The 22,756-nt window shown below is 34.6% G+C and overlaps 1 protein-coding gene across 3 annotated transcripts in view; it reads left to right on the top strand.

Moving 5' to 3' along the window:
- The window catches only part of WAPL (WAPL cohesin release factor), a 60,149-nt gene that overhangs the window by 17,471 nt on the left and 19,922 nt on the right, over positions 1-22,756 (top strand). For 2 of the 3 annotated variants that reach the window (XM_080926713.1, XM_080926711.1), the window contains exons 4-8: positions 2,380-2,498; positions 18,044-18,139; positions 20,195-20,347; positions 20,618-20,754; positions 21,418-21,529. In XM_080926713.1, the coding sequence (XP_080782839.1) occupies positions 2,380-2,498; positions 18,044-18,139; positions 20,195-20,347; positions 20,618-20,754; positions 21,418-21,529 (617 nt within the window). The remainder of the gene's footprint in view (positions 1-2,379; positions 2,499-18,043; positions 18,140-20,194; positions 20,348-20,617; positions 20,755-21,417; positions 21,530-22,756) is intronic. The other variant, XM_080926712.1, reaches the window with a different exon arrangement.

Here is a 22,756-nt window from a genome sequence, read left to right as displayed (position 1 = left end):
AGGAGAAGCATAGATTGCCTTATGCATAAATATAGCATTTTACGTGTAAATGAATAGGTCTTAAATTGTGTGGTAAACTGGGAAGTCTTAAATGTATTAAATTGGTAACTGTCATTTAAAGTTTTTTTTTATCTTGAATTGGGTTTTAAACCCAATCCAAATTACATATAAGTAAGCTCTCCCACTGAAACGCAATCATATGCCGGCATATGGGAATTTATGTGAGAATTTTATACTGTTGAGTCTTTGGGACAAAGATACTAAACATCTTGTTTTAGCTTTGGAAATTCAAATGCAATGCAGACATACGGATAGATTTTTGGACATTTAGAACTGTACTGATAACAGATGGTTTTAATGGGGGAAATACTCAAAAGAAATTAATTAAACTCTTCTTAAGTAGCACAAAACTGAAAAAACATTTAAAACATTCTCCAAGCTAGGTCTGTTTTTGCATCTTGGAGTAATAGAACTTAAATTCGGGAATAGGAAAAGTAAGATTCACTTTGAGAAATAAAGTTGATATTGAATAACATTTGAAAATTAAAGACCACTTGGATGAGAAATACCAAGTTACATTTCAGTTTTAATGTAATGTAAGAACCAGTAATCATTTTTAAAAGTTGATGCTCTTTTACTTTTAAATTAGAAGAAATGTTTTTTTTTAACTATTTGAGAAGTGATGTAATCCTTTAGTTTTTATGTGAAGACTCACTCACAGGTCATTGAACTTCATTGTACTAGCCAAGGATAGCTATGTTTGTTGTTTTCTTTCCCTCCAGACTCAGCCTCCCAAGTGCTAGGCTTAGGACTGTACACTGTGCACTGTGCACCACAACCAGAGATTATGCTTTATAAAATTTTATTTTCTTTGGGACTGGAGAGATGGCCCAGGGGTTATGTGTGTTTGTTGCTCTTAGTTCTCAGCAGCCATATGGTAGTTCATAACTTGAGTTCCAAAGGCTCTGATGCCTTATCATCTCTGCAGTCTCCCCAGTCAGGCATGTGGTTCATAAACATACATATAGGCAAAACTTTTGGGGGATGGTTTTGTGCACTGTGTATTCAAATGCAGATTTCTATACCCAGACATCTGCAGTCTGGACAATGTCATGGTCAAGCATTTCCAGTTTTAATGTCCTATATAAAAATTGTTTTCCATCACCTCTAATTGGCTAATAGAAAGAAAGTTGGTCAGCTAATTAGCTAGACAGAAGAAAGTAGGGTAGGACGTCTGATCTCAGTCGTGGTCCTGGAGACTGGATAAAAGAGAGAGGGAGAAGAAAGTGAAGAGACCATGTGGATGGATCAGGAGGATTCTCCATTAAGGTCTCTGAGATAGCAGCCATGGGGACAGACATGGACAAGACTCAGATGCAGGTGAAGGACCACATAGCTGGGAAATATGCAGCATGACAAGGTTAGAATAGCTTAGGACCTGCCCAGCTTAGTGCTTGAAGCTTGTTAATAAAAATACCAGGTCTCTGTCTTTTATTCGGGAGCTAAAATGGGTTAGAACAGATCCTGCGGTTATGAGGGAACAAAAGGTGTAAGAACCCCCTCCCCAAAGAATTAGTTACACAGAACACTTATACATAATCTTTAAAAATAATAATCTTTAAATTTTTTTAGAGTGGTTATTTTTGTAGAAGTCAGAGCCTCTTACACACTTTGAACTATATCTAGAGTGTTTAAATAACTTTGACTTTTGAGAATCGCACCAAAAGTTACTTACCTTGTATCATAGAATTTTAAACTCCCAGTTAGCACAGTTACCTACAGTAGGTACTAGAAGCATACAGCATTGACACCAGACTTCCTAGGTTTGGAATCTGAGTTTGCTTCATCAGCTCTGCCTAACTGCCTTCCAGCAAATATTCTTTTAAGGCAACATGATTTATGAACTTAAAATGTAGAAAAAATGTAAAATTTAGAGGAATTTGATATTTTTATGAATTTGTAAATTATATATCAGTGTTAGTATCTATAGATATCTGGCAGTTACATTATCTATGAAGTTCAAATTTTATTTTGGAAAAAAATTTAAGCCAGGCATGGTAATGCATGATTGTAATTGTAGTGTTTAGGAGGCTAAAGCAGAGAATTATTATTAGTTTGATCCCACTTTGGGATATATAGTGAATTCCAGGCTTAAAGGCCCATTCTCAGTAAAAGTGAAAATGATTGATTTTTGCTGTTAATACAAAAGACAACCAGAACACATAGATTTTGAAGTAGAGGGTAGGGTTACATCAGCCATTACTACTTTTAATCCTTTATTACTTTGCCCAACATTAATCTTTTTTTTTTTTAAAAAGCCTTAAACTTTCTGATAACTTGAAACAGTGGAACGCTAGCTAGTTTTGATTACCATTTCAGAAAACTTGGATTTTACAGAGGACTTGCCTGGTGCGCCTGAGAGTGTAAAGAAGCCCATCAGTAAACAAGGAGATAAATCCAAGGAAAATACCAGAAAGATTTTTAGCGGCCCCAAACGGGTAAGTAAAGCATTGGTGATTTTAATTAAAAAAAAAAAAAAAAAAAAAAAAAAAAAAAGTGAGTGTGTTTATTTGTATGTGTAAAAGGCTCAACCCTTAACTTTTTATTGGGAAGTATTTGTAAGCCATTTTGATAGTGTTTATCACAGATTATCTGTTCTGTAAATCTTTTTTTTTAAAGATTTGTTTATTTTATGTATGTGGGTACACTCTTCAGACACAGCAGAAGAGGGCATCGGATTCCATTACAGATGGTTGTGAGCCACCATGTGGTTTCTGGGAATTGAGTTTAGGACCTCTGGAAGAGCAGTCAGTGCTCTAAGCCGCTGAGCCATTTTTTGGAGCCCCTAAATCTTCTATAAACCAATATGCCGTTATAAAAAATGTAACTATATATCTATATAGGTATATATGACGTTAAAAATAATTTTTCCATACTCTAAAAACCTTGGTTGTTTAAACTGACAAGAGGCTGGTTGGGAGCTGAGACTTGTTGCTGTTCTGTCTTGTAATAATATTCTGCCACATATCGCTAGTCTGGAAAAAGACCAAAATTCAAAATACAGTTTTTACTAAATTCCAGTTGCTTTCATGTCATCCTCAGATTGAACATTTGTAAGTCTTCTGTGTATCTGTCTTTTTTACTTTTTCAGTTCTTTTAGCTATATTCCTACAGTTATACCATTTGTCAAGCTTGTTCAGTAATTGGGAACTATTTTGCATTCCATTTTATATTCTAAGCAACAATACATACTATCAATTTTCCCCATGTCCTAGCCAACATTTACTATTAGACAAAAGCTTCTATAAGCCTGTTGTAATGGTTCATGTCATGCTGAGATGCAGAGGCTGGCAAGTCTTTTAATTTGGGGCCAACCTTGTCTATTTATCTAGTTGAAGGGCAGCCAGAGATACATAGTGAGATCTTGTTTAAAAAAAAAAAAAAGTTACCATAATAGGTATAGAGGAGTCATGCTTTGTTCTTCATTTCTATAATAGCTACCGAGTTAGAAACTTCTTACATGATTTCTAGTCATAGTTAGTGAGTCTGTACATCATGTGTGTTTTTTTAAAATGTTCGTTCATCATGTGCCTGTGGATACCTCAAGACCCTATGAGGCATCTTCTTCCACTGTTCCCTGCCTTATTTTTGAGACAGGGTTTCAGTCAGCCTGGAGTTCATAGATTCAGCTAGACTACTACTGGCCAGCAAAGCCCATGGAATCTTTCTGTCTCTACCTTTGTAGCACTAGGATTACAGTAAAATTAAGGGTTATTTTCTTATGTTTAATTGTAGAAATAAAGTAGATTTTTCAAAAAATTAAAAGAACTACCATATGGGCCTTCTGTCTTACTCCTAGAGAACTCCTTACCTGCTATGGGGATGTTTGTACCCCCGTGTTCATTGCTGCTTTATTTACTGTAGCAAGGAATTTGGAATCAGCATAGTTATAGTTGTCCATCAAAAGATGAATTAATATTTGGGGAGGGTGTGTATAATGGAATAATACTATTTAGCTGTAAAGAAAACTAACCAACAATTGTAAGAAAATAGATAGACTTGGGTTAAAATATATAATATTAGCGTAGGCCATCCACTCTCAGAAAGAATAAACAAACATATTCTCTGAGGTCTAGCCAATAATACGTATATATGTAAACAAACGTGGGCACACAGTATAACATGTAAAAAAGAAAAAAATGCTAAATATTAGGGGATGAGAAAGGACTGAGTTTTTATTTTATTCTATATAAAAGAGAAGGTCCCTGAATTGTATAATCTTTGGGGCTAGTTTATTGTTTGATATTTTCTGTCAATTGGCAGTGTTTTGCATAATGTAAAATTTAGTCAAAAGAATTTTTTATTAGATATATAATTTGCAAATATTTTGTCCACTTAATGTTACACATCCCACTTTTCCAAATTAAAATTTTTTTCATTTTTTCCCCCCTTTTGTTGTCCCTGGTTTTGATGTCACAGGCATGAATTCATTGCCAAATTCAATACAGGTTTTCAAAACTGAATATTTTGTTCAGGGTTTTATAGTTTTATTTAGCTTTTTGGTCTATTTGAGTAATTTTTGTTTGTTTGTTTGTAAATAGGGTTTGGATCCTATGTGTTGTTTTTTGTCCTGGCTGTTCTGGAACTTGCTTTGTAGACCTGGCTAGCACCAAACTCTCAGAGATCTTGCCTCCCCACTTATTTATTAAAAATACGCGCCAGCACTGCCTAGCTTAGTGAATTGTGGTATATGCTATAAGATGGTGATGGTGGTCCATCTTCATCTTTAGGCATTGCAGCATGTAATTTAATATGACCTATTTGATGGTACTAAGAATATTTCTTAAATTTAGAATGCCTGCTGTGTTTTGTTCTTGAACTTGCAGCTAAAAGTTTTCTTCTTGCTAAGTGAATTAATTTTATGTAGCTAGGATGTAAATATATTTTTATTGTCTTATTTCTTTTTCTTTTATTTCTGTTAAAGCTCATTGGGTATCTTAAAAAATATAATTAGAGTTGTTCAGATGCACTTTTAGTTCTTACAAAATGGTCTATAATATATGTTTGTCTTAAGAGCAATATTTGTCAGTGGATAAGGGTGGCTTCAATCACAACATTTTTAAATGATTGTTTACTTTTGGGAAGAGGATTTCATATATAAGTACTGTATTTATATAGTTTCTACCTCACTTCCCCCTCCTTTTTACTTTCCTACTCCTCAACGTCTTGACTTCTTTACTTACTGATATATACACACAAAATATTTATGTATATTTAAATATGTCTTGCTGAGTCCTTTAGACTTGCTCATATGTATGTGTGTTTAGGGTTGGTTACTTTACATTCTTAACCTGTATCAAGGACCCCAAAGAACTTTTAATTACATGGTCATTATTAGTATTAGGTTAGATAGAGCCAAGTGTGGTGGCATATATTTATGGTCTCAGCAATTGGGTAACTGATAACAGGAGCATTACAAGTTACAGCTTTATGATTTTGGGCCACATAACAAGACCCTGTCTTAAATAAATGCAGTAAAATAGAAAAACAAACAAAAACACTGACTGAATATATTAGAAATGAAAAACAGACTTCATTTGTGTTTATTTACATTTCTTTTAAAATAATAAACTAATGATGTAACAATTTATATAAAAATTATTTTCAAACCAAAAATGTAGAAGAAAGAATTATACCTTTATTTTTGTAAATCTCTGTAAAGGCAGGCTTTACAAAAGAAAAGACACTTTTGAAGGCTTGGTGGGGTGAGTCATGCATTTACCAGCACTGGGGATGTAGAGATAGGTAAATCTCTGAGTTTGAGGCTCGTCAGGACTATCTGTGTCTTGGGGGAGAACAGTTGTATTTTCATGTCTTTGCATTCTGTATATGTTATTGTGCTATATTGGTTGAAATATTTGAAGAAAATCTAACCTAAACTTGCTATATCGTTATATTTTAGATAAGCTTTTGAAATGTATTTTATATTTGGTTCACTGCACCAAAACTTAAATGTCTTAAGCCTTTCAGACTGTTTACATTAGAATATTGCTTCTTCTTACATTTTATTCATGCAAGCTTTAAAACTATATATGTTGGCCATTTGAAAAACACTAGCCACCCTGAGGTATGCAGACTTTCTAAGGCAACACATTTTGTTATGTTCAATCAAAAATTCATGTTAATATCATCAAGCCAAAAAATTTTGTCAGTACTGGGAAGCAGTCAGATTCACAGTAATAATAGATCAAGGTCTCCAGAATTTTAGTTTTTGCTGGAGTTGATATTTTTTTCTCATTGGCACCAAATGCTTTAAAGGGACAGTGAGAGTCTCACTTTATTCTTTACAAAAATATTTTTGTCAGATACCTGTCTTAATAAGGGTGTTTGTCAGTCTTTGAAGTAAAAAAAATTTTTTCTGGTAAACATAACTAGATTTATACAGTTCAAAAGGTTGTTGTATGCACAAGTATTTTGTGCATATTTGTCATGAAATATTGAGACTTAATAAAATTGATAATTCTTAGGCTTTATACGAAGCTGACATTTATGGTTTGTGGCGGTAATGAGCAGAGGTAAAATTTGTAGGTTTTACAGATTCTTGCCAAGACACCAACAAAATGGCTTCAGTATTATCCATAGGAATTTCAACACACTGAGAAAGGCAAATAACATAATACTGAAATTATGAAAATAGTTTGGAATTTGTAGTCTCCTGAAAGAGTTTGATACATCTCTTCTGTCAATGGCTTCTACTTTGAGACCTGATGATTGATAGTATTCTACTTAGTTCTGTTTTCCAAATTTTTTATTGTGAAAAACTTCAGATGGCAAAACTCTGGAGTTAGTTCTTCCATTATGTGATCCAGGAATTGAACTGAGATTATCAGGTGTGCATGGCAAGTGCTTTTATCTGCTGAACCATTTTGTGAGCCCTGATATGACATTTTTTAATTTGGCTTACTTGTGTAGCCTGTGCACACATAAAAACCACATTGTAATGGACTAGTGATTGTTTCTGGGAATAATAAATAGTGAGTGAGGTTTAAGCTATATTTGCAGTTCTTTTGGCCATCAAATTGTATCTTATTAAGTCTTACTGCTCAGAAAGTGGTCAACGTAGCACTTGACCTGAGATGGGAGAGTTGGTATGAGTTTGAAGCTAGACTTGGGTACATAGCAGAGACCCTCTCTGAAAATTTTTTAAAAGCTGGGGATGATGACACAGACCTTTAATTCCAGTAGAGGAATGTGGATTTCAATGAGCTCAAGGCCAGTTAGTCTACAAAAAGTGTTTTAGGCCCATGTAAGTGAAATCCTATCTCAAAACAAAACAGTTACCTGTTAATTTTATGTTTTTTACTTATATAAGTTCAATATTTTAATTAGTTGAGTTCGTCGTGTATATTTATTTGTATTTAATTTTTTGGTAGCATTTTGTTTTTGCCTTATTAGTGATTTAACCTAAGGCCTCATGCATCCTAGACAAGCACTCTACCACTGAGCTACATCTGCATCCTTGTGTTCAGTTTTTAAATTTAGCTTTAAACTTAATCTTGAGAGATTTTACTTTGCTATTCAGAGTTTAAAACGGTAATAGTGTACATGTACTTGACCTGATTTTGGAATAATTTATCTGGCCTAAAGAAAATCAGGTCATGGAAAACAAGTTGGCAGCAGATCTATTAGTTGCTGTGTTGATGGACATAATATTATAGTGTCAGAAAAATTAAGGAAAGTACTGCTGATTTGTTTAAACTTAAAAAAGCTATATATGGGGTTGTACATACTTTAAATATATAATGTGAATAAAACGTTCTTTTAACAGTAGTTGTCTTTTATTCCCTGAAGAGACTTAAATGCTCTCTACTTTCATATGAGTAATTAGGATTCACAGTATACTAACTTCTCCAAGAAATTTTTATGTACACTGTCTTCCAGATACCCTAGGAGAGAAGTGGGTGTGAGTGGTTATATGAAATATTCTCAGCAGTTGTAGAGTGGACTCAACTTACATTTTGTCTAATGCTTCCTCTGATTCAATTTAGTTGCCATGGTTTTGGTATGAACACTAGAGGAGTTACTGTGTTCTGATTGCTTCAAGACCCTGTTTAAGTACACAACTGTGAAATGTAAATATACATACACTTTTTATTGTTAAAGACTAAGGACTTAAATAATGCCTTGTACTTAGGGCCTTGCTCGTGCCAGGCAGTCCCTCTCTTCTATATATATCTATCCCTACCCCATTATGCTGTGTTTTTGCGTATGATTTCATACCTAATTTTATAGAACCTAGAGTTCACACTGGTACTTTCCCTTCTGGTCCAACACCAGGGTTTTTTGTGTCCTTCATGTTTTTGTATTTTATTTCTCAACTACGATGAGAAATCTGGTTGTCATTATTGTCAATATGTTCAACCATTTAGTTAGCCCTAGTAATATTTGTCAATAAGTTTCTTGATCACATAGGTCATCTCTTTGCTTCAGTGATACAGACAGCCTAGCCAAGAGTTTCCTTTTCTCTACTTCATATTAACTTTCTTTAAAAATCTTAAATATTTATTTTATGTGTATGAGTGTTTTACCTGCCTGTATATACATATACCCACTTATATGCCAATTTGCCTAAAGAGAAATTGTCAGAAGAGTTTGTCAGATTCCCTGGAATTGGAGTTACAGAAGGCTCTGAACCACCATGTGATTAGTGGGAATCAAACTAGGTCCTCTTGAAGTGCTTTCAGCTGCTGACCTATCTTCTCCAGTCCCACATTAACTTTATTAAATATGTTGTCAAGCTGTAGAGATAGATGACTCAATGGTTAAGAGCTCTAACTGCTCTTACAGAGGTTCTGCATTCCATTCCCAGCAACTACATCGTGGCTCACAACCATCTGTAATGTATCTGAGGACAGCGACAGTGTACTCATATACATTAAATAAATTTAAAAAATGTTTTAAACACATTGTCAATACACTTTTTAACTTTACTGGGAATATAGGCAGGAGTTGTGTATAATAGAATTGAGGGCTGGCTGGGAGGTTATATGCCACAGAAAAATGAACAGCATGAAGACTTTTTAAAAAACAGTTTAAATAATGGCTTTAAAAAGTCATTTTCTGGGCTTGAGGATTGGCTCAGTGGTTAAAGGCATTATTGTTCTTTCAGAGGAAGGTTTGATTCCGAGCATCCACATGGGTTCTTAGTTCATTATTAATTCTAGGGATCTGACACTGTCTTTGACATATGCAGGCTCCAGGCATACATGTGGCACATATAAATACAAGAATGCAAGACAGTCAGTATACATGTTTATAAACACATTCATTCACACATCCCAAAAACTTAAAGTCACTTGCTAGTTAGGAATACAAAGGGATTTTAGGAATTGGACTTGAACATAACTGAATTTAAGTAACCTTGGTTTAAGTTTTAAGGATTGAACACTTGGAAATTCTGGTGAAATGTTCACCCATTTCTGATTTCTGGCTAACATTTCTCTGCTTTCCCCTTTTTGCAGCTGTCATACATGTGCTGATTTAGAGAGAACTGCTTGCTCTGCTCACTTTACATTCAACTCCTACTCACCCCTGTCTGTTGCTAAGACAATGTTTTTATAAAAAAATCAGCCAAAATTACCTTCAGTACTTGGAAGGTTGCATTTTTCTTGGAATGCTGGCTACCTTGTTTTGCAATTAAGACTGCTTCTGGGTCTTTGAAGAAACTAATGTAAGATCAGTTGTGGTTTCAATTTTCAAATATTTCTACCACTGCTTTTCAGTGTTTCTCTGTAGTTTAAAACTGGGCCCATCTGGCCCTATCTTTTGTCTGACTTTCTAAGGAACATTTTGGACTTAATTTTTTTTTCTTTCCTTCTGTCATTCAATATGACACTTGATAGTAAGCTTCTAGGCAGTTTGGATTAAAATTTACTTCTCTTTATAAGTCAAGAGTACATACTAATTTCTAGTATAAAACCGCAATTATATGAGCCTGCAATTTTAAAAGTTGTATAGCTTTATAAGTTCTTTTTTGTTTTCTGAAATTAATTTATATAGGTTGTTAATTTAAAAACAGAATCTCATAACTGAAGCTACTTTAAATGACAAGTACTCCCACATCTCATGCAAGAACAAATGTTCTTCCATACATTGCTTGTTTTAGTAGTTAGAATTCACTCTCCCCAAACAGCTTGTTTTTGTCCAATGTATTTAGTGAGTGTTGCTTTTCGATTTGAGGATTTACCTGTATTTGTATTTTGTATTTGAGGATTTACCTCCTATTTTTGGGTTCAGACATCTAGGTGATTGTGATTTCTAACAACTAGGCACCTGAGATTGAGATGTTAATGCATGTGAAGCCTGAATGAAAGGAAGCCTGGAACCCGTGTGATGAGGAGGAATGCTTGAGGAGTATAGAAGTTAAATGTTATGACTGCCTATTTATATTTGGTATATTGATCCAGAGTTATTAAGAGTCGTCAGATGGGTTTTAGTTGACTCTGGCCATGGAAGAAAGTCAATTCCTTTGTCTCTAGTTAATGTATGATGTTCTGTGTACTAGCTGATAAGGCATACCAGAAGAATTTTTTTAAAAGTCACTAGAATGTTTCTCTAAACTGGAATTTTAAATAGTTTTAGCATTATCTTTCTCTTATAGAAGTAATACTTGGATACTAAACTAGGCATTCTAAATTGTTGATCTGTGTAAGTAATGAGGTAAAAATACTTTTAAAAAAAGTTAAAATATTTTTTCTATATAATTTTCTTATTTAAAATACTACTAAAGTATTACTACTTTTAGTTTTCATTAGTTCAGTGTTCTTTTGTTTTTGAAGTGTGTGTGAGTGGTTTTTTTTTTTTTTTTTTGCTTGCATGCATATAAAGGGATTTTGTGTATGCCCAGTGCCCACAGAAGCTAGATCCTTTGGAACTGGAGTTAAGAGATAGCTGTGAGCCATCATGTGTATCCTAGGAATGGAATACGAATCCTCTGAAAGAGCATTTAGTGCTCTTAACTGCTGAAGTATCTCTTTAGCCACAGTTCAGGTGCTTTCAAAATTAAAAATAGGACCTGGAATGATAGTTCAGCAATTAAGATTACTGGCTGTTCTTTTAGAGGACCTGGATTTGATTTTCAGGATCCATGTGGAAGCTCCAGCTAACTGTAACTCCAATTCCATGGATGCCTTCTTTTTTGTCTCTCGGGTAACAGGCATGCAAGTACTGGCTGTTTGGTCTTCATGGCATGACTCTGTCATTCTGGAGAAATTCTTTACTTTTCTGAATAACTCAGCTTCATCTTATACATTCCTGAAAATTGGTTGGAGATGTCCCTAGGTATCAGGTTTTATGCACTAGGTATGCTTTCATTAATTACAGTCCCTTTAACAGAGATAGGGAACATGCATGTATGTTCATGCATGCTCATACATATAAAATACATACTCATGTAGATTCAAATTCATGCACATGTCTTGAGTTCATAGACATATCTTCAGTACCAACCCATCCCCACAATTATTTTTATTTCTTTTGTTGACAGTGAGCATTAGCATCACATTATTTAAACCTGTAATATTTCATAAAAAGTATTTGCTTATTTCACTGCAATAAAGCCATTAAGATATTCAGGATTTGGGGCTGAGGAGATGGCTCAATGAGTAAGTACTTTCTGGGCAACTAACTATAGGGATTAGACTTTGGATCTCCATCATCTGGGATAGGAGGGGCATGCATGGTAGTGCCTATAACCCTGTAGAGTTAGGAGTTGTGTACATCCCAGGAATTTAGTGGTCAGCCAGTCTTTTCAATTGGTGAGGTCCAGGTTCATTGAAAGACCCTGTCTCCTAGAAGATAAAGCAATAGAGAGGAACACCTGACATTGATTTGTGGCCTCTATAAACATGCATGTACAGGCACATATACTGCACATATATTCAGTTATTCAGAATTTGTTCACAGTCATGCCATTGTCTTGTTTGCACTAAGATCAATGATGTAATGTCAAACTGTTCACAAATTACTTGTGATTAGTTCTGTCTGCCTGCCTGCCTTTTGATCAGTTGGTCTGTCCTTGATTTATTTGAAATATTAGTAGGTTTCTTGCTGCTTTGCTTTAAATTTTAATTTTTCCCATTTCCATTTTTTATTAAATATTTTTTAATTTTAATTTTATTTATTTTATTTTATATGAGCACACTGTAGGTGTCTTCAGACACGCCAAAAGAGGTCATCGGATCCCATTACAGATGGTTGTGAGACACACCTTGTGGTTGCTGGGAATTGAACTCAGGATCCTTGGAAGAGCAGTCAGTGCTCTTAACCACTGAGCCATCGCTCCAGCCCCTCTGTTTCCATTCTTAGTGAATGATATGAACACCATTAACATTTTTCCTAAAGTAAAAACTATTAAAAAGATAAATTTAGTTAAAGGTCATTTCATTTGAGACCTGTTCCACCCAATTTTCCACCACTTGTAGGAAGCCAGCTTTTTCTTTTTTCTTTTTTTCTTTTTTAAATAAAACAAACAAAAACCAAATGTTTCTTACTAATGTTTTTAAAATTTATTTCCATTTCAAATGTTATCCCCCTTCCTAGTTTCCCTCTGAAATTCCCTATCCTACCCTCACCTCTTACTAACTTTCTAACAAAAAACGTAAAATTTACTGGTTTTTTTTGGAGACAGGGTTTTGTTGTGTATAATTTTTGCCTTTCCTGTAGATCTGCTGGCCTTATACTTGTAGAGCTCTTTCTGCCTCTGCCTTCCAAGTGCTGGGATTAAAGGTGTTAGCCATTACTTCCTGGCTGTTTGAACTTTTTTAGGATAGGGTCTCTCACTCACTGTATCCTAGGCTGACCTGAAAGTACTGTGTATCCCAAAACTCTGCTGCCTCAATCTCCTGAGTGCTACCACACCTTCTTATATGGGGTTTTTGTTTTGTTTTTGAGATGGGGTCTTAACAAGGTAACTTGGTTGCCTAAAACTTGCTATATAGACCATAATCCTAGAGAGCTTCCTACCTTGGCTTCATAATGCTGGAATTAAGGAGTGGATGCCACCATACCTGGCTTACACGATAGTTTTGTACTTTGCTTATTTTGCTTAGTAATAATATCTCTTGAAAAATTTGCTTACTATTGGTGCATATAGTTCTTCAGAATAGTAATTATGTGAGCATGTGACTTTAGATTGTGTTTTTACTTTTGTCTCATACTCTCACATGCTGATTGTTTATATTCTGTAAATTACTTCCTTTAAAATCATTTTTCAAAAATGTATACTTTATGTGTATGAGTGTTTTGCCTGCATATATATTTGTGTACTTTGTACGTGTCTTGCTCCTGTTTAAATTAGAAAAGGGCATTGGATCTCCTAGAACTAGATATGCAGACCTGTTGTAAGCCGCTGTGTGGGTGCTAATAATCAAATGTGGGTCTTCAGGAAGCCCGTTTCTCCAGTCCTCCTTTAATATTGTGTATATGTAGTTTTTCCACACCCAGTGTGTTGTTAAATAGATTTCTTGGCTTGCGTCCAGACGAACCACACCGAACCAACAAGGTTCTACATAGAGAGGTTTTGATAGAACGAAGAGACAGCGGTTGGGGTCAGGAGAAGAGGAGAGAGGAAAGGGAGGGAGAGAGGGAGGGAGAGGGGTTCTGTCTTTTATGGGGGTAGTGACATCATTTGCTCCTAGGTGGAGGTTGGCTTCTGGACAGGTGTATCCTGGGAATGCTTGGCTGTTTTCCATGGCGATGGATGTGCCAGGTCCCTGTCACCTGTGGGTGGCGCCATCGGTGTGGGTAGGAGCCGCCCTAATGCTAACACCAGTGTTGGCAAATAATTTATATATTCAGCATAATCTTAACCTCAAGGGAATGTTTAAAATTGTTTTCTTGAGGGCTGGAGAGTTGGCTCAGTGGTTAAGAGTACTGACTGCTCTTCTAAAAAGGTCCTGAGTTCAATTCCCAGCAACCACATGGTGGCTCACAACCATCTGTAATGGGATCTGATGCGCTCTTCTGGTCTGTCTGAAGACAGCTACAGTGTACTCATAAATAAATAAATCTTTTTTTAAAAATAGTTTTTTTGAGCTTTGATATAGTTGCTTTAAAATAGATCCTAAAGTAAATTTAAGTGAGAAGCATATTTCTCTTTGACTCCCTACTTTTTATGTAAACATCCTCTACCATGTTGGCTTCTTGTTTCTTTCTGCTTTCTCTTTTTTGGTTGATACTCAGGCACCATACCTAGTCACACACAGTTATGTATTGCAGCTCTTTGAACATCATTCAGATGGACTTATGCTGGTAGGATTACATTACTTTCTTAATGCAGTCCTTGTAGTTAAGACTGGCTGAAACATAGCCAGCTTACTATTTCTGTCATTATTATAGTCTTGAATTGGTTTTGTAAAAAAAACAAAGTCATACTATAAAAATGGTGGGAATCCTCTCCTCCCTTCTCCAACACACACTTTTAGAGGCATACTCAGTGGAAAAATAGCAAAATGCTCTTATTTATTATTTGCTATTCAGGAAGGAACTTTACTTAAGGAAAAAAAAAGATTTATTTTTATGTACATTGGTGTTTTGAGTGAATGTGTGTTTGTGTTAGATCACCTGGAACTGGAATTACAGACAGTTGTAAACTGTCATGTGGGTGTTGGGAATTGAACCCTGGGCACTCTGAAAGAGCAGCCAGTTTTCTTAACTGTTGAGCCTTCAGAATTCTACTTTCTTATCATTTATAATTGTAATTCAGTGAAACAGTCTGATAAATCACACTCTTGAGGTTGTCCTTATTAAAAAACCTTGTGTTTATGTTTTCATTAACACTATCACTCATGTGTAATTGACCCACATGGGGTTGATCTTGGGCTTGTGTTTTTTTAACTGTAGTAAATTACTGCATGTAAAATTCTTGTTTGTCATATACTGGAGAAATAAATAAGGATAAACATTGGATGTTGTAAGATGGCTTTTCTGAAACATGCTTACCTGGTTCCAACTCTTTAGAATGTTAGTATATTCATGGGAGCTGTCCACTCCTTGTTCTAAGTGTTCTTTAGATTGGCGAGCAGATAGAAGGCAGAAATTATCTGACTAAGAATAAAGTTAAAAACAGAGATTAATGTGCTATATATCTGCTTTTAAAACTAAAAAAAAAAGATGGAAGATAATCCTGGTAATCCAATATAAGTGACCTGATTAAGACTTAGCCGGATTTCTACATGGAGTTCATTATTTTTATTTTTCGTGGAAAGTTGATTGCTTTGTAGTTGTTCCTTTTAAAAACATTTTTAGCTACTCTACCATATCCCTTAAGCTATGGAAAAATCAGAATGTGGTCTATCAGATGCTCTGGTGTTTACATACACAATTCATATTGGATCAAGTAGAATTCTTGTACCATTTCTAAAATCTATTATGAGCTCAGGGTCAGTTTAGTGTTCTCTCCCTTTTTCTCTCCCTCCCTTCCTCCTCTTTTCCTAACACTCATATGTTATTTATTTAGGTGCATGTAATTTTAGTAGTTCTACCCAAAAATAAACCCTGCAACTGACCAGATAGATGATGGCTCAGTGGTTTCATGGTGGCTCACAACCATTCATAACTCCAGTTCCAGGGCAGAATTAGCACCTACTTTTGCTCTCCAGGGCACTAGGCATCCACATCATACATACACATAATGCACATAAGTAAATCTAAAAATTTAAAAACCCTGTGATTTTATAAAATTTGGAAATAAAAGTCAAGGGAAAAGTCTGATCAGATCTCTATTTTCTTTACACTACTAGCATTAAAATAATAAGCACCAAAACCTTTACAAGTATAGGCTCATCAAGTTTCATGCTAAAGATTATTAGTTCCTTTTCTTTTTTATAAGTTTTTAAATTAATTTCTTGAATATTTACTTTTTTACATATGAGTAAATGTAGCTGTCCTTAGACACACCAGAAGAGGGCATCTGATCCCATTACAGATGGTTGTGAACCACCATGTGGTTGCTGGGGTTTGAACTCAGGACCTTTGGAAGAGTCATCTCTCCAGCCCCCCTGTTGTTTTGTTCTAGTCTTTTTCTTAACCCTAAAGATTATTACCTAGAGTTAGTGTGTACTTAAAAGAAATAGAATGGCAGACTGCAGAGCTGGCTTAGCCATTGACACTGACTATTCTTCAGTGGGCCCGGGTTCAATTCCCAGCACCTACATGGCAACTTACAACTGTCTGTAATTCACACATGTGGTGCATGTATCTGTAAGAAAACAAAGCACTAACTCAGAAACTTTTAAAAAATCAGTTGAATTTTTGCACTTTGAAATACCTTTCCTGGCTTTGATTTTATTACAATGCTAGGAATGGAATCAGGGACCTTGTGCATTCTGGGCAGGTGTACTACCAGCTACACTTCAACCCAGGACACAGATTTGTACCAAAAGCATGTAATTGTGACCTGGGCTCTGCGTGTACTTTTGAGGTATTAGAGGTTGCTCCGATAAAGGATTTAATAATGAACAGGGACATAACTTGTATAGTGTTTTTCTGAGATAAACATGAATAGAGAGCTAGTTTTTAGAATTCATTTTAAATCTACTGCATGTGCATATGGCTCAGAAAACCTGATTATGTCATTGCATGATTTCATAAATTATTTAGGTATAAGAATGAATCATTAATTAATGTAAATTTAATTTATAAAAGTAATGGGAACAGTAATATTTGGCAATTCTTGAGGTAGGTTAGGTTTCTGTGAAAATACCTGCATCAGTCAGGTCAGAGACTTGAGGGTTAGAATGACAAAATTTAGTATCACATCTTTTTTGAAGAATAAAAATGGTATTATTCTTCTGTCTTGTCAGTTTTTCTTTTGAAATCAGTTTCCTTCTGAAAAAAAAAATGTGGTCCTATGCATTTAAATTTACAGGTTTTACTATTCTGGTTCTGAAGTTCAGAATGTTAAAACCGAGAGACTTTTCATAATTTTAAGTAAATTGATTTAGTAGTATAATACCCTGTATTAAAAATTCAAGACAGTTTATAATCTGTGAACATTCAATATGAATGGTTTTATATAATTTTGGTATGGAATTCACAAATGTTAGTCCACTGAACTTTAGATTGTTGTGAGAGAAGTTGATGTCTACTTTTATAAAATTTGAACAATTTTCAATGTTACAGTGTACAGTTGGTTCCACTGGTCTCACTTACGTGATTATGGGACATCTTTTTGCCTTTCATAAACTTCCTGACCCCTTTTGTTGGAAAATTATGAAGCAAGAATGACTAGTATGAGGAATAAAGTTTTGGTAATGAATATGTTGAATGAAATATGTTAAATCCTAGACTTTCCTCCCTCCCTCCCTGTACCGGGTTGGTCAGAGATCCACCTGTTTCTGCTTCCTTAGTAGGATTAAAGGCGTGTATTATCACACCCAGTGTATACTAGACTTTAAAAACATTTACTTAAATAAAAAATACTCATTTACTTGTGTGTGTGTAGTGGGGGGGAGCTGGTACTGCTAGAACTTTTACTCAATGAGATATTTCTTTATCCCCAAGAAAGTACTTTATACAAAAAAAAAGAAAGAAAGAAAAGAAAAAAGAAAAAATAGTTTACAATGCCAAAGCTTCTGTTACCATTACTTTGAGAAAGTAGATTCGCATTAAGTGATGATTTGTTATTATGTCTAAGTAATTTATGCAGTGACCTTATTAGATTTTCTGGGTAATGTGTATAGAGTAGATGAAACATAAACTAGTTCTCTGTTTTTATGTTCCTGTATATAATTTGTGTTTGTTAGCAATTGCAAGTGCTGTTTTTCTTCCAGTTAGTTGGTTGCATAGAAGAGAATTACTAATTCTGTACTAAATAACAAAGTGATTGTGTCTGGTATAGACATGGTTATAGCACTGTTTTTGGTCTAAGGATGTATGTTTATGCATTTCAGTTATTCTATATAAATGAGACCTTTTTGTAAGGGATACAAAGTGAGGTGGAAGCAGTTGATTTTTTTTTTCTCTCTCTCTCTCATTTCACTAGTCACCTACAAAAGCTGTATATAATGCCAGGCATTGGAACCATCCAGACTCAGAAGAGCTGCCTGGACCACCAGTAGTAAAACCTCAGAATGTCACAGTAAGTAAACTTTTTTTTCCTAAAATAAATTGGAAATTAATCTATATAGTTACTATCTTAATTTTTGTTCTTACAAGGTTATAATTGAAAACTTTACAAATTAAAACTTTGTAGGACATCAGGGCCAATTCTAGGTTTCATATTGAGACCCTATATCAGAAACTAAACAACAAACAAATAAAGCTTTTAATCACGACTTATGTTTCATAGAATTTATATTATTGGGGGTTTAAGAAAAAATTATTCCTTATGAAGTGTTAGTATTGATTATTGTGTGTTTGTGTGTGGTATTGTGTATGTATTTTTGTGGGTCTGTGTACATGTGTGTATGTATTCAGTAGAGGATAACTTTTATGAGTAATTTCTTCTAGCATGTGAGTTCTGGCTCCCAAACTCAGGTTGTCAGACTTGCTTGTCAATCATTCTTACCTGCTAAACAATCTCATTGGCCTTCTCTGCCTAAATTTTTGAGAAAGGGTCTCATCAAATTTGGCTAGTTTAGCCAGACTGGTGAGCTCCAAGGATCCACTAGTCTCCTCCACAAACTGCTGGGGTTTTGCTTTATTTGTTTGCTTTAAAAAAAAAAAAAAAAAAAAAAAAAAAAAGAGTATAGATACTAAGGATTCAGACTGTCATATCCTCATGCTTGCATGGCAGACACTTTACCCACTCCCAGCCTATTTATTAATTGTGAAAATTTATAATAAAGCTAGGCATGATGGCCCATACCTGTAATCCTAGTACTTGGAAGGCTGAGGTAGGAATCACCACCTTGTTGCCAACATAGCAAGACCTCTCACTCTTTCTTCCAGAGCTGTGTTGGAGACTATTCTACAACATGTGCTTTTGTTTTTTAAGTTTGGGGCTGCTGCCTTTTTAAGAATTATTTTTATTTTATGTGAAGAGTGTTTTGCCTGAACATTTATCATTGTTTATTTTCTTTGGGGTTTTTTTGTTTTGTTTGTTTTGTTTGTTTGTTTGTTTTTGCTTTGTTTTGTTTTTTGTTTGAGACAGTGTTTCTCTGTGTATCTTTGGCTGTCCTGGAACTCACTTTTTATATCAGGCTGGCCTTGAACTAAAAGAGCCTTCTAAGTGCTGGGATTAAAGGTGTTCCTCACCTCTGCCCACCTATCTATATTTATATATCTTAAAGTGACTTTCATTTCTTAATTTTCTTTACATAGAGCTAAAATTACATTTTTAATAACTTTCCAAAAAACAAACCTTTTGTAAAGTACTCTTGCTAGGTATCCTACCCACAATCCAGACCACTAGGAGATGACACGTTGGTCATGTTGAGATACCAGAGGAATGAGTTCTTAGAAAAGTAGCAAAAATTTGAGGTTCGAGGGACATGTTTTTGTGTTGCTAGTGACTGAACCCAGGGCCTTGTGCATAAAGTAATGTTCATCCTCAGCTCTAAGAATAAAACCACCTCCCACCCCTCCCACCAGAGCTGAGGACCAAACCCAGTGCCTTGGGCTTGCTAGGCAAGCACTCTTATCACTGAGCTAAATCCCCAACCCCAGAATAGAACTCTTAATAAACACAGTATAATGTTTTCTGAGTTGATTGTGAAGTTACCCTCATATATGCTAGTATTTATTTGTGATTCTGAATTGAAACATGCTTTTTTTTTTTTTACAACTTACTATTTTTGTTCTGTATTGCTTTAGTTTCCTATGCTGCTTCTGTGATTCCTTTGCTGTAGTTTTTCTGAAGCTTTGTCTAACTGCTTATCAATGCTACTTATGCATGCATTTGTGGTTCTATATTCTGTTAACAGTCCTGGAAGCAAAGAAATGATATGAAATGTAAAGTTTTTAAAAAGCTAGAAGTATTTATCAAGTGGTTCTTTTGTGTATAAAACAAAATTTAAGTCTTAGTAGTGCATGGAATTTAAATTATCTCTTAGGACCTTTCAGCAGCCTCCCTCTTCCCCCTTAAAAAAAAATTTCATTTACTTTTTAAAAAGCTACATTTGTCACATAGACAAGATGTTACCTTTTAGAATATATTTGCTTAGAACAACTAATTTAATACCTTTATTAATAGGTGAGGCTGTCTTCAAAGGAACCAAATCAAAAAGATGATGGAGTTTTTAAGGCTCCTGCACCACCACTCAAAGTGATAAAAACTGTGACAATACCTACTCAGCCCTACCAAGAAATAGTTACTGCACTGAAATGCAGAAAAGAAGACAAAGAAGTAAGCAGCCATGTACCGTTTCACTGCACGCGGATAGATTTTTATGTGTAACAATTAGCCTTCTGTCTTAAACAAATATCAATACATTGCTAGCGGCAGTTTGAACCACAAACCTACCTTATCCTCCTTGTCCAATACTAGTGATTCAAAACATTTTTGTTGCTATCTAATGAATGATTTTATAGGCATTTTATTAAATACAGTGAGCCTATAGATTTAAATATGCTAGTTCAAAGTTACAAAGAGGTGGGCTTATTTTTTTCTTGGCAGTTATATACTGTTGTTCAGCACGTGAAGCACTTCAATGATGTGGTGGAATTTGGTGAAAATCAAGAGTTCACTGATGACATTGAATACTTGTTAAGTGGCTTAAAGAGTACTCAGCCTCTAAACACACGTTGCCTTAGGTAAGATCTAAAATTGTACATTTTATAATGTGCATGTTATGTCCTTAAAATTTTCAACTAGATGGGTTTAAATTTGTTAATAAAGTTAGGCATTTAGAAATTTTTGTTGTTGATAATTAGTGATATTTTGAAATGCTTTATTTTTTTGTACTGTATGGATTACAGTTTCCAGCTGCTAAAAGATTAAATTGTGTACTAAGTAGTCCGAGTTGGGTTTTTTTTTTTAGTCATCTCAGAATTTTAGCCACTGAATGATAGATTGATTTGAGCAGTGACTTGGGTCATCTTTTATATGGGGCAATAGATTGTATACCTTACCTTGGTTGTGTTACGTATAGTCAGTTGAAATACATTCAATCAAATATAACTACTTCTAGTTTTAAAATAATAGCAGTATTATGAATAAGAAAGGGAACTAGAATTGGTGATTGGAGGAATGCACTACAGATATCATGGTACTCGTTTTTATGAATGCAGTATGCCCATTCATACTCTTATCTTAAGCCTTGGTACGTGTTTTAAAATTTTGATTTGCCCATGGTTTTTATATTTTGTGTTGTCAATATTTTAAGCCTTTTACTTCCTTCTTGCTTGGAATTGTGCAAACGACAACTAATGTGCTAGCAATTTTTAGCTGCCTTAACGTAGTCTGTTTCCTTCTAGTGTTATCAGCTTGGCTACTAAATGTGCCATGCCCAGTTTTCGAATGCATCTGAGAGCACATGGGATGGTTGCAATGGTCTTTAAAACTCTGGACGATTCCCAGCACCATCAGGTAGGTATTGTTTAAGCTTCTGAGGTTGAGAAGTATTACTAAAAAGTTATAGTTTTTGTCTATATAAGTGAGTTAATTTAATTTAATTTAGAGATAAGTAGAGATGATGGCCATACATTTGCCATGCATTTCTCGACATTTTCCTTGTTTATATTAAAATACTATTTATTTGTCAACATAGTGAATATTTTATACTATAAAATGATCTCTTCTATTCAGAAGAACTTTTTAATATTGTTTGATAGTAATTGCATAGGAAAGGGTTTTGAAATATAATCATGAGGCTGGAGAGATGGCTTAGTGGTTAAGAGCACTAATTGCTCTTCCAGAGGTCTTGAGTTCACCCAGCAACCATATAGTGGCTCACAACCATCTGTAATGGAGTCTGATGCTCTCTGCTGGTATGCAGGTATACATGCAGATAGTGCACTCATATATATTAAATAAATATAAACAAATCTTTAAAAAAATAGAGCATGACTTAAACAAATACTTAGTTCATTGTTGGTTCTGGAAAATGGCTGCATTGTGAAAAGGAATAAATGATAAAGATTAACCAACCAAAGTTAACTCTTAATGTCATATTAAGTTCCAAAAATTAGTCATTACCAAACCTGACAGTGATATATTGAGGTGACCTTGTATGAAAGGAAATTACTTTCTAAATACAAATTGAGTGGCACAAAATTAATCTAATACCAATTCTTCTAAAACTGAAAGTAATGAAATTAAAGTGAGTGGGCATTCCTTTTTGCCTAGATTGTACTAGACACAGAATAATAAGGACAAAAAGGCACAAGAAATGTGTTGTTTGCTTGCTTCATTGACAAGTTAGGTATAGACTTAAGACTTTTTTTCTTAATGAGTCCTTAAGGTCTTCACTGTGATACTATATTTTCCAGAAAAAATGCTTTATAAAAAGAAAGGCCAAAAACAATATTTAGAGAGCCTATACTTTAGACAGTTCAAAGTCACAGCCAAGTGGTTAATTATACATTATATTATTGAACATAATAATAAATACAGACTTACTCAAATGTTGGCATATCCCAGATGAACAGTATTACTACACAGCCATCCCTTGATATCAGTGGGAGACTGATTCTAGGACAATATGGCTAAATATTTACACATTCATATATATACACATACATACATACATACATACATACATACATACATACATACATACATACATACATACATATATATATCCTCCCTAACAAT

The sequence above is a fragment of the Micromys minutus genome, assembly GCF_963924665.1.
Source record: "Micromys minutus genome assembly, chromosome: 12".
NCBI classification, from domain to species: domain Eukaryota; kingdom Metazoa; phylum Chordata; class Mammalia; order Rodentia; family Muridae; genus Micromys; species Micromys minutus.
Note: the sequence above shows the minus strand (reverse complement) of the source record. Positions and strands in the feature narration are given on the sequence as shown.